General features: G+C 53.1%; 1 protein-coding gene across 1 annotated transcript in view; it reads right to left on the reverse strand.

The window, feature by feature from the left end:
* Positions 1-12,684, reverse strand: part of SKAP1 (src kinase associated phosphoprotein 1) — a 156,963-nt gene that overhangs the window by 19,948 nt on the left and 124,331 nt on the right. The window contains exons 5-9 of the mRNA XM_074926765.1: positions 8,439-8,519; positions 7,483-7,566; positions 5,901-6,025; positions 5,081-5,144; positions 4,135-4,299 (exon numbers count right to left, since the gene is read on the reverse strand). Of these exons, the coding sequence (XP_074782866.1) occupies positions 4,135-4,299; positions 5,081-5,144; positions 5,901-6,025; positions 7,483-7,566; positions 8,439-8,519 (519 nt within the window). The remainder of the gene's footprint in view (positions 1-4,134; positions 4,300-5,080; positions 5,145-5,900; positions 6,026-7,482; positions 7,567-8,438; positions 8,520-12,684) is intronic.

Raw genomic sequence — 12,684 nt, forward strand, 5'->3', positions numbered from 1 at the left:
TTAGCATTGATTTTAAAATAAATTATTGAAAGTGGCTTTTGCCTGCTCTTTGCATTTGTAAAAGAGAAAGTAAACATATCTGTGACAGCGCTCCCCCCCCCCATCATTCCCACGCACGCGCCCCGAACCCCCTCATCTGGATTCCTTTATACTTTAACCAATAGCACCGAATCCTGTTGTGGCATGAGATGGAGGGTGGTCAAACCAGCTCCCACACACCACAAAACCCCCAGAGCCGCCCTCCAAATCAGGGCAGCACCATTCCCCCACCGCTGTGGGTGACACCTGCATCCAGGGTCTCCCCACGGCCACCCCCTCGGGCTCGCACCCCCGCCTGCATCCTGCAGGCATCTCTCCATCCCGGAGCTGGCCTATCCTCGGGAAACTTCTTCCCAGAGCCCTTCTCACACCTCCTGGCACGCACACACACGTGGGAAGCGACAGGCGGTGCAGGAAAACACGTGCCGCGGAGGAAACGCTGCCGCTGGGTTCCCAAGATGAGCGGAGCCGCGAGAATCCTGCACAGGGAGGGGGTTAGTGCTGCCAGCTCCCTGCCTGGACGCGGTGCTGAGCAGCTGCGGGTGCCCCAATGATCCTGGGGACATGGATCTGTCCTGCTTCCCCCTCACTTTCCTGGGACACCCCCCCCGCCCCAGATTGCAGAGCTGGTCGCCCTCGCTGGCACAGCTAATGAGGAGGCACATTTACAGCCCCTAACGAGCTCAGGCAGCTCTGTGGGTGCCTCAGCCCCTCGCCCCACATTGAGCTGTCGTCCCCCTGAATCCTCACTCCCCAGGAGCCAGGCGAGGCTGCCAGGCAGGGGCTGGGGAGCCTTGCCAGAGCAGCCCCCTCGCCCTCTCGGGCCGTTTTTTTTCTATATTTGATGGAATGGGGCACATAATGGCCTCAAGCTGCCCAGGGCAGGGTCAGGCTGGCTCTGAGGAAGGATTTCTGTGCAGAAGGGGCTGTTGGGCGTTGGAATGGGCTGCCCAGGGCAGGGGGGAGTCCCCGGGATCCCTGGGGGGGTTGAAGAGTCGGGCTGAGCCAGCGCTGAGGGATCTGGGGGAGTTGGGAAGGGTCAGTGCTGGGTTAACGGTTGGACTGGATGATCTTCAAGGTCGTTTCCAACCTTGATGATTCTGTGATTCTGTTCTAACCAGAAATCAAAGCCAGGGCCCCCATCCCTGTTTCCATCGCCCACCTGAGACATGAGCTGGGCAGCTGACTGCTCCGTGGCTTGGACAAGGTGCTCTCCCGTGCCTCAGTTTCCCTTTCTTTTCAAAGCCTCTGCCCTGCCGACCGCTCACTCTGTGCCTTTTGCAGAAGGTACTCAGAGGAGAACCCCAGGTGACGCCTGGTCCCCGCTCAGGGCTGGCTCCATGATGGACGGAGCCTTTGCGGAAGGAAGGGAGGGAACTCACATGGGATTTTTCTCAGGAAAACGCGGTGGGGAGGCAGGTGGCTGGCACGGCTTCCCCTCGCCCTCCCGCACCCCATCTTCTCCTGCAACGCTGCAGCGGGGGCAGCCATGGCCTCTCCCTGCCCTGGGATGGCCGTGGTGGAGGCACTAATCCTGGCGTGCTGCTGAGCCCCGCGGCTTGTGCTGCTCCATGCTGGCCCCGGGCACGGCCCTGGCAGATTCTGAGCTGTGCAGTTCGTCAGCGGGGCCCGTGGGGACACGACGAGGTCCCCTCCACCCCGCAGCCCCGCAGCCTGTTGCAACCAGATGCTTTTCTGAGCCAAGTTTGGAAGCGACACTCTGCCTTCCCGGGGCCTGGGTGTTTGATCTCAGCCAATATCTGGATTTTATAGTGATGAATCAGAGGGAAATGATGAAAAAATGCATATCCTGGGGGCTGTACTGCTTCCCCCTATGCTGCCTCCCTGTGCAGAGCATCACAGCCTCAGCCACACCACCTTCAAGAAAATGTCTTTACTGGAGCAGCACGTCCCCGGGGGCAGCCCTGGGCACCCACACCCAGGGTCCTGAGCCCCCCCAGCAGCCCCCAGCCCCAGGCATGGCCGGGGAACCGGGGGCTGCGCACCCACCGCCGCGCCGGAGCAGCCTGGGCGTTGGGCAGATTCTCAGAGGAGCTGTGTTTTAATGTAGCAATTTGATTCAATTTTCCACTCTATAAAATTACCCATCACTGCTCGTTGCTTCCTAACAGACACCTTCACTCTTAATTTAACAATCCTATCGAATTCTGCCAGGGAAATTGGAAAAATTTATCACCTGTGAAATTTTATTTTTCCTTGGTTGTATCTGTTTTTGTAAAACTTCATTAACGACGATGACTTGCTGAGGAAATTATCTCTTCATCTTCCCTCCCCCTCCTTTCTCTTTTTCCCTCTCTCTCTTTCTCTGCTTTCACTCGGGACACGAGGGAGGCAGCTGCATCCAGAGGAGACCCCAGCTTGGACGGCGACTTTCCCTGCGCTTCCTGGGGTGTCCCAGGGGGGCGAAGGGATGGAGGGGGGATGAGCTCAGGACAGACCTCTCCTACCTGCCCCTGAGCTCTGCGACTGGTTTCTCACCACTCGCACACTGGGCATCTGCCTCTACAGCAACGTGCCACCACCACCTCCCTTAAGCTGGCAGGGAAACGGGGTCTGAGGGGGGTGAAAACTTGCCCAGTCAACAGACACCTGCGCCGTGTCTGAGCTGGGACGGGCAGGACAGAGAGGCCAGTAAAAGCCCATAACGAAAGGAAGGGTTTGGCTGGGATGTTCCCTCCTCCACCACGATGCTCTGCAGCATCAGGGCACGGATGCGCGCGTGGGAGCAGGAGAGCAGAATGTGGGGCCCAAGGGCAAAGCTGGCTGGCGGGGTCGGCTCCGGAGACACTCTGCATCCCAGAGCAGGGGCAACGGTGGGGTCTGTCCTTAAACCCACCCTGGGCAAGCTCCTGGCAGCATCACCATTAGCCACGTAGGTGTGGAATAAAAACCTCACGGCTAATCCCTGCTCTGCAGTCAGCGTCGGCAGCCTGGAGGCAGCCAGGGATGCTGAGAGCCCTTGGCCTGAGGGACCACCTCACACACACACACACCAGCCCAGGGACCACCACGCCGAGGGTCCTCCCAGCGGAGGAGAAAGCTGCTCCCCGACCAGCTGAGGGTGTAAACAGAGGAAAGGAAGATCAGGAAGGAAAGACGAGAGATGGGTAGAGGCTGAGGGTTTGCTGAGGGTTGTGCAGGCAGCCCCGGAGCCCCGGCTCCACTCCCGGCAGCTGCCTGGATGCCACTGAGCAGAGATTTCCTTCGGCAGCAATAACAAGACAAAGATCTTGGGCACCATAAAACTTCCTGGTGCGTTTAATTTTTTTTTTTTTTTAAATTTTTTTTTGTAGTTTAAATCACTACAAATATAAAGTTCTGAAATAAATAAGAAGGAACAAGGGCCTGCTTTGCATCTCTGAACGCAGACACCGAGGGACCCTGCTCTCGGGAATGGGGTGCAGAGGGCTGGGGGTTCCCAACCTCAGCGCAGAGGCAGAACAGCACGTGGGTTTGAATGAGGCTCAGGTGACCCGTTGACCAAAGCCCTGGGGCATGTCACACCGTGATTTCTGCTATAACGGTAAGAAACGTTGCAGACCGTGTCACCCTCGCAGGCTGTTTGGTTCTGTGCCAGGAAGATTGCTCCTGGCCCCTTTAACCGGTAGCCGCTGCCCTGCTACCTCCAGACCTCATGCGCTGTTAGTGAACAAGCACTTGTCTTTAATGCGGTTATTTTATCATCTCTTGGAAGGCCAGTAATTGTGTTACAGCCATGACTGCATGCCCAGAAGGGAGCATTTTCATCGTCTAAAGTCTGATTTTCCAGGTAACACAGCCCAGAGATTCCACTCTCACCAAACTTAATATTACTTGAGCTGAACGGAGCACAACCTCTAAAAGCTGCCTCACCTGAATTTACAAACCCTCCACCTCACCAGAACAGAAAGGGTTTGGTCTTGTGGCCCATCAACCAGTCTGAACCAAGAAATGGGGTCGAACCTTTGAGTTATGGGTCCCTTAAACTCAGCAGAGTCCTAGACGTTCATTCCCATCAACACATAGAGTGGCCAAGATCTCCTGCCGCGTTTGCAGGGCTGAGGCTGGGGAACGGCTCGGCTTTTGGTTTCTCACCTGGCAAAACCTCGTAGATGTCATTGTCTTCCCCCTCAACATTTGGCTCATCCTGATTCAGGGCAGTATTGTGGGATGTTGTGTTCACAGATTCAGAACTGTCCACATCATTGTAGAGCTCTTCGTCATCCTCCTCATCATATGGGATAGTGAGGGAGCTCAGGTCTGGCAGAAGGGAGAAAAAGCATGGTGAGAAAGAGAAAATCAAAGTACTAGCTGGGTGCTGATACTTTCGGCGAGCTGAAATCAAGTAACGAAGCCTGTGCTGCTGTACTCTGTGCTCACCATGGACCTTGCGTGGCCCACGAGGACCCGGGGTGAAGAAAATGGGATGGAAGCTGGGAACAGGCTAAAACAAAGGAAAAGGCCAAGAGAGGATGGCAAATGCCAGAGACCAAAGCCAAATTCATCACGTGCCTCAAGGAACTGAGCCTGACACCATTCCCGGGGAGGCTGCCTATGGTTTCCAGAGGGTTTCCATAGTCAAGGCTGGAGTCTTGTCTCAGTTTTACTGGTCTCAAACTGGAACAACTCCAGTGAAGCCAAAGCAACAGCCCGTTCCTCATCAGCCAAGCACAGAACAGCAGATCTGTGACCCTGGCAGTGAGGAGTGATTCCCACCCTTTTCTTGTCCCCACTTGGTGACACTTGCAGCCTTAGAGAGATCACAGGGCTCTATTCTCTAAAACCAGCCAAAAGCGCTGGGGAATTGACAAATGCCTGAGGGCTCCAACCAACCACTTCTTTGTAAGCACCCGCTCAAGACAGCAAAGCCCCAGAACATCTCTTTTGCTAAGAGGGGATGCTGGGACCCCAGCAAGGTCGTGGCAACCAGCACAAGCCCATGAGTTGCTGGAAGGAGCATCCTAAGCTGGGTGGGAAGGTGCTGCCAGGATCTGCCCAAACAAACAGGGCGCACTGGCTCGGGCCAAGCTGCCAGACTCACCTTTCAGGAGGAACTGGATCTGATCCACCCAGTCTTCAGCCTCTGCTGGGCTTGGGGCTGTGAACTGAAGAGAGGTTCAGCTGTTACTGTGCTGCTTCTCGTAGGGAAGAAGAGGAAAAAAATTTGCAGCTAGAACAGGAGATGGAGAACCTGGATCTGCCATTCTCGACCCTGTGACTTTGGGAAAGCCATTTCACTTCTTTATCTGCCTATTCCAAACAGGGAAGCAGAAGCGGAACAAAGCTAGACTATCCCAGAGGAAGGCTGTCAAGCTTAATTCATTAAAATAATTCAGATGTAAACCACAATCCCCACTGAATATACTATACTGACTCTGAACCAAGACTCTACATCCAAAACCTGCCTGAAGCTCAAGAAGGCTCTCATGCACACTTTGTGGATTAGGCCAAGTTTTTCATTACATCAGTTTTTAGGCTCCCCCCTGGACACTCAACTAACTGCAGGTTTAATTTTAAACTGTCTCTGAGTTGCCTATTTAAAAATGGGCTTTCCAAACCCAACCCTCTACTGCTTCTACCCCATGCTCTCACTTAACCCTTGTGCCCCACAAGTGCAAAGAGAGCCCAGGATCACTCTCGTGCCAAGGGAAAGTCCCTACTGAGATGACCTGCCAAGAAGGAGAAGCATCGTCACCTTCCGCAGGGCCCTTTGGGTTGTTTTGCCAGGGGGGTTGGAGATTCACAGCCCCCCTGATGCCGCAGGTCCAGCCTGCGCCGCTGACCCCAGACCTAGGACCATGCGCTTTCGTGCCTAGTGCTCACACCAGCACAAAAGGTCCACTTTTTCCCCCAGTTCCTACCTCGTAGGTGCGTTTTCCGGGGCAGATTAACTCAAAACAGCATCTTTTTCGAGAGTCTTTGCGGAGATGGAAAGCCAGTCGGGCGCTGTAGTGCTCAATGGAGAAATTGCCTTTCGGTTGCTTGCCTGGAAGAAGAAAAACGTGCTAAACCTGGAGTTTGCATCTTTTTTTATCAAGCTTGCAGTACTGCTGGGTGGCGCAGATGTCTGTTGCCCACGTAGGGAACCTGAAGTACACCACGTGTCGATGGGAAACGGCCAGAAAAAAACCCCCTTCGCTCTAAATATGTCCACCTCCAGGAAACCCGAAGGGAATATTATAAAATCTTCATAAAGACAGAGTAAAGAGGATGCCCTTTTAAGTCTCAAGAGATTGCAAAAGGTTGCCAGGGTCAGAAGGTTGCGTGAGATGAGCTGGTTGTAATGAAGCAGAGACCACTGTGTACTTGGGGAAATATGATACCAATGATTATTCTGCTGGTAAGGCATTAACGGGCTGGAGTACAGGAAGAAATACTAAGTGGAGCCTTTGAGAATTGGCCTACGGACCTTGCCGATGCGCATGCACGGTCGGTGCCAGCCAGGGTGGAGAGAGGGAACTTCCCTGCAGACACCTGAGGCGTCTTTATTTACCCCAGCTCAGTATTTCCTTATGAATCTTCTTGAGGAAGCGTGGACGCACAATTCAGGCGGTCGCTCTTAACCTCTTTTTTTGATTTGTAGATCTTTAAGAAACTTCCAGGGGTGAGGTCAAGCCCTGTACAAGGATTTCAGCCCATCGATAACGGGTTTGCTTTACCCTGTTGTCTTCTGGAGAGCATTGGGAAGCTGACAACCCCTCGTCCCTCACAAAATGTCAACCCTTGGCTTCAACACCTACCTCTGCTAACAGCTCGTACCCCTGCACAACCCCTGCTAGGGTGAGGGCAGTTGGGAAGCTTGTCTGGAAACTAGAAGTGCTCAAGATCCTCGGGCAAAGGATGTGGAAGAAGGACAAAGACTCAGCTTCATCCCCATGACCCACTGGAGTTTAATCCTGTCCTAGCAGCAGACTGGTCAGTGTAAACCAAGGATGTACGTGTGTATTTTGTAAGCTGTTAGCATGCTGTCTTTCTGGATGGGTGGAACAGAGGAAGGCCATCTATCTAATCATGCCAAACTCTGTTGGAGACATTAGCTGTCTGTTTATATGTACCTGATGGAGCATGACTGCAAAATATTTATATACACTGACACACGGATTATATACAGTCACTTAGGGGGTTGAAGCCCAGCTGATGGCTAATGGAAAACTCGGTACCTCGTTATATTTACGCACAGCTCTGTTGCTCGGTCTCTCTTCTTTCGTCCCATACCCACGTAGGTGTTTCAGGGCGGGGGAAGCAAGCTGAGCTCTACCTTTCTAGAACCTGCTTGTTATGCCCTGGTAGGGAATTACAACCTTCCCACGGTACACGCTTTTCCCTTGTCAGCTATTAGTCTGTCCTGCAGCAAGGGCTCTCCAGTTCTCTTTTCCAGCCCTTTCTGTGCCCTCAGCCACCACCCACGGTTTGGGGACCAGGGGCAGATACCTCACCACTTACTTTTCTCATTGGCGTAGTAGTAAAAGGTCCTTCTGTTGAGGACACACCATCGCTTCTGCCACTCTGAGCCGAAAAAGCTGTGCTCTGGAAAGAAAAGGACAGCAAAAGAGTAAAAAATACTTCTGCTCTTTCATCATATGCTTCAGATGAACATTTAGGGGAAAGAATAATTTTTTCCCAACAAAATCCTGCAGATTTCCGGCACAAAATTCAGGCAACAAGTTTAGATACAAACCTCAACCAAGGAGAACCAGGCTGGAGCCCCTGCAAGTCTTCCCAGCTCTCCAGGAAGAGCTGAGCTGAGCTGCTGTGACCCTTTAGTCCTTGGTAACTGGGAAAGAACACAGCTTTGGGTTAAACCTCCCTAATTGAGGTTTAAGCAAATGTCTTTTACTCTGTAATTGGAGCAAGCTAAAACATGCACAGGGCCAGTTACACAGATCAGCTGACAGCCATGAGGAAAAAAGGGTTGTTCTTGCCTCATACCACCTGTCATACAGTAAATAAATCAAGATAAAATCTGAGTGATGAGGAAATAATTTGTAGCTTTCACAAGAGTCAGTAAAATCAAGATAAACCTGAGGCTGACTCACAGTCCTTATCTCAACTTGCTAATGTGTGTGATGCTACGAACTACCTTGTCTTCACTGGGATTTTATCCTCATTAGGTAGTGCTCGTTAGAAGGGCACATCTTGCCTTAGAGGACTGGGCTGCTGCTTAATTCAATTTCTGGGTTTTAATCTTTGTGCAGTTTGATGATCTGCAAAAGAGAATAAATAAAGGCTGTGCCCTCCCTGTGTGTAAGAAAAGCCTGAAAGATTCTGCATGGGCCTAGAGATAAATCCGCAGAGAAGATGTATTTTTCTGTTTGTTCTTCATCTGAAAACTTGCATTCTTGGTAATTCTGAGGTGACATCCCCAAACCTTATCTTGTGATGTACTTGTCAGGCCTTACCTCGAGACCTCTTCTCCAGATATCCCTGCTTCAAAATGTTCCCTGTGTCTTGACCAGGCTTCAGTGCGAACTCCTCCAACCCTAGAGAGAGCAAAGCAAAGCGAAGCCTTGGGATTTCCCATCTGCACAACCCCTCAGCCCAACATTTTCAGCCCCTTTCTCTGCAGAAGAGGCTTGGGAAGGCAGATCAGCGGCTGGAGGTGAAAATCATGGTCTAGCACAATCTCACCAGCTATTCCCAATCCCGGTTGCAGGATCCCAGAAGCCCTCAAGGAAATCAGGATCATAAATCACGCAGCTACACAGACCCATCCTCAGCAAGCTGATGCTCAGCCCTTTACCCCCCAGCCAAGGCTCGCTGGGTTCCTGGGAGCCTTCAGCACCAGGTGGGATCTGGGCAGGTTTATGAGCTTGGAAAACACAATCCCTTTGTCCGATGTCTGGTCTAACCGAGACCACGGCACCTCGCCCAGGCTGGCGGATGGAGCCTGTGGCCACGGAGGAGCCCTGGCACTCATGGCACGAGGTGATGGCCACATCCTACCCCCAAAGGCAGATGTCCCCAAGCCACGGCCGGCTGGCTGCTGAGCAGGTCTCCCCGTCCTCTCCTGCTCATCTCCTGTCATCATAATTTGTATTAAAACACTAAAACTGATTAGTGTAATAAAAGACTAAAAATTACTAACTAAACGCCACTGATCACCTCCCCGGTGCCCAGCCTTGGCAGCCTTTGCCATATGAACAACTTCCCAGAATCCCAGGTCCCAAGACCTTCCCTTGTTTTCTTAGGGTGTCTCACTAACATCCAGCTCCCGGCCCAATCCATCCCCTCCGTCACCTCCCTCACTCAGAGGATATTTTCATTTTTCTGTTTTACAGTTTGCAAACTCTGGGCTCGCTATAAATCCTCCACCAATGGCTCTCGGGGTGAACGGCAGACACGAAGTTTGGGTTGGTGGGAAGGCTCCCCTACGTCTGTCTCCTCTGTTGGCTGGAAACCGCATCCTTCAAAGACCAAATCCTCGGCTTGTGAAAGCTGTCCGAGGCGATTTAGATTAGAGGAAGCTCTGGATGCTCTGGGCTTGCCCCTCTGCAACGCCTGGAGGACACAGACAGCCCCTTCCCGCATGGAGAAATCTCATTTCTCTCCAGTATAAGTTGGGTTGAACTAATTTCTGAGTCTGCTCCGGAGAAAGGCAAGTGGCAGCTTCAGCAAGGATGCAAAGGAGCAGGGTTTCGCCTTTAGTAAGTGCAACTCACTGCACAAGCAGTCGGGGAGCTGAGGGGAAATCGAGACCTTCCTACAAACAGCGCTGAACGTCAGCTTTATTATTTTTCTTCTAATGAAAACAAACAAGGATGCTGAAAAGGACCTAAATTCTCTTCCAGGGTTCAGACTGGCCACTACCAGAAGATTTTTCCCAATGCAGAGGGTGCACAGAATAATGCCCCGAGCAGCTCCTGCACCCTCAGAGATGGGACCCTGCGCTGCCTCCGGCTCTTGAATTTGGGGAAGGGGCTCTGCAGCCCATCAGCCCCAGACGGGTTGCCAGAGTAGCTGTGAGCAGAGGCCACAGTGTCCCCAGCCCTGCCACCTCCCAGGGCACCAACCTGGCATCCCTCCTCTGTGCACAGGTGAAGGCACCCGCCCTGCACAAACACGCTCAGGCATTTTTTTCTAGTGACGCTGAGCATCTGACTTGTGAAAAGGCACACTGTCTTCTCAAATCCAAGCCCCAACCCCTTTTGCTAAAGCAAATCTAAATGTCATTTTACGGGACATTTATAATTATGAAAATGGGACGGTGCTGCCGCATGCACAGGGAGACCCTGCGAGTATGAATATTACATTAACGTACCCAACACCAGCTCGCTGATCCCGCTGGCAGGAGCATAAGAAATGCTTGAGTGAAACTTTTATTTAGACGTTAAGAATCCAGGCCCCAGCGGGGTGACGGAGGCAGCCCCGGCGAGATCCCATCAGCGCGAGCGCTCGAATTGAATTACCCAGGGGGGAAGGCAGGAGCTGCGAGTGCTGCTTTGCTTATTTAATTTCATTTACTTTCAGTACATTATCAGCATGGGGCTTCCCTCTGCCCCCCGTTCCCCCAAGAAAACTGGCTGCGGAAATTGCCAGCGTGCAGGATGCTGCTGCTGCTTGAGCCAAGGCAGGGATGCGTCTGGCCACCCTGGTCCTCCTTGGGATGTGCTTTCTGCCCTTTCCTCGGTTGCCAAGAGAGATTTGGGGGAGCGCAAGGACCTTTCAGACACCACAAAGAACAACCGAAGTGGGGAAGCAGCGCGATGGCAGTCAGCAACAACCTCTTCCAGCCCCACATCTTCTCTCTTCACCCATTTACTCGGCGCTTGCCTGTAAGCAGGCAGGACCCCTGGCACAGCTCCTGCCTTCTCGGTTGTGCTTTGCCCTATTTGAGATCAATTTTCCAGCAAGCAGATCCCATGTTTCAGGTTATTTGGGGCCCTGAATCCCAGGATCTGCTGGGCTGGCAGCTCCCCGGGGCTGGGGCATCTCTGTGGCATCACCTCTGAAACATTGTCAGGAGCCCAAATCTCTCTTACTCTGCAAGAGACACCGTGCCTCAGTTTCCCAGCAGGAAAATCAGAATGAAAGGAGACTCCCTTCTTCTTAAATACTCGGCGGCTGCTCAGACAAACTAATACAATTAAGGAGGGGTTGCGTGGGCTGATTCGATTGCACAGGCTCTGGAAATTTTAAGTTTTACAGACTATGACACGAAGATGACAGCTGTAACCTGCGAGTTGCACGCAGCCTCTCTAATGCAGAGCCGAGAAGATTAAATCTGTGCGAGGTGGGTGAGTGCAGGGGCTGCGGCGCTCGGGGCTCTGCCTGGCTGCAGATGGGGCTGGGGCTATGTGGGGTGTCCCCATCCCCCCCCCCCCCCCCATGTCCCTAACCTGCCCCTAACAACAATCCAGATGGCTTTTGCTAGAAGCAAATAGCTAAATTAACCTGCAAAGACAGTCCCTGGGGTTTTTTATTTCTTTAAAGCAGCCTAATGGATGCCCAGAAGATCCAGAGAGGCTAGGTGGGAGCCCAGCCCCAGAAAGCTCTCTGATTTCTAAGGGCAGAGGGTTTATTTGCCCAGGCGGCCCCTGCCAGATGCCTCTGCCCCAGGACCACACAGCTGGCAGGTAAACCACAGCTCACCCCATCTAGGACTCCCAAGTGATGGAAAAGCCAGCCCGTCGCCTGGTCATTTGTTCCAACCACTAATGGCCATTCACCATTTATAAACACAGAGGAAGAAAAGGCCTCAGATTCAGCTGAGAGACACATCTGTGCTCCCCCAGACACGCGGCCCCTCTCCGGTCACCCCCGGCAGGGCTGTGCCTGTGTTTGGATGGTCTCAGGGGTCCCTTCACCCTGACATCTCCCCCAGCCCACCCTTTGCCCAGCAGACGGCTGGTCCTGGCAGCGCTGCCCACCCTCCACGTGCTGTTTCCTCCGGGGGCTGAGCCCGATGAGCTCCCCAACCTCCTCCAGACACCTCCCAGTGCCACCAGCACCACAAACCGCTTGTGGCTTCTCCTCCATCCTCCGCAGCCTCTCAAGCCTGGCTCCCGAGGGAGCTGCTCATCCCCAGGGATTTTCCCACAGATGAATTTCCCAATCCACCATCCACATCTGGAGCCTCCTGCAGAAGGGCTGCACATTGCTGGCGCTGGGAACAGCTCTGTGCCGTAATCCTGCAAACCGCTTTTCTGCAGCTGTAGCGTTTCAGGAGTGGGAGAAAACTGGAGCCAGAGACCCACACCCGACACCAGCTCTTTCCTCTCCCCTCTTTATCGCACCTCAACTTTGGCTGGGATTTCACCCCCCGGGTGCTCTCAGCCTCAAAGGCTTCGCTTCTGCATCAGGCTGAACCCACCGATGAAGCCTCTGGCTTTGCTGACCAAACGTCATCTTTTGGGCAAAGTTTCTAGGAGTTTGGCTGCCGAGCGTCGTGACCATTCCGCCCCATCCTCGCCATGTCCTCAAGGACCTCTGGCTTTCAGCTCTCGCCCCTTTGGTCTCTGAGTCATACACACCAGCTGCACAAAATGTCACAGTAGCTGCAGCCAAACATGCCCGGGGGCCGCGTCGGTGCCCACGCTGTCACATCAACCGACTCTTCAAAGGGATGGAGCATGGAGGCACCACGGTTACAGCTAATTCCCCATCCTCCAGCTTATTCACTAGGCTCAAATGTGCCAAGAGCAGATT

This window comes from Athene noctua, chromosome 25 (assembly GCF_965140245.1).
Source record: "Athene noctua chromosome 25, bAthNoc1.hap1.1, whole genome shotgun sequence".
NCBI lineage: Eukaryota > Metazoa > Chordata > Aves > Strigiformes > Strigidae > Athene > Athene noctua.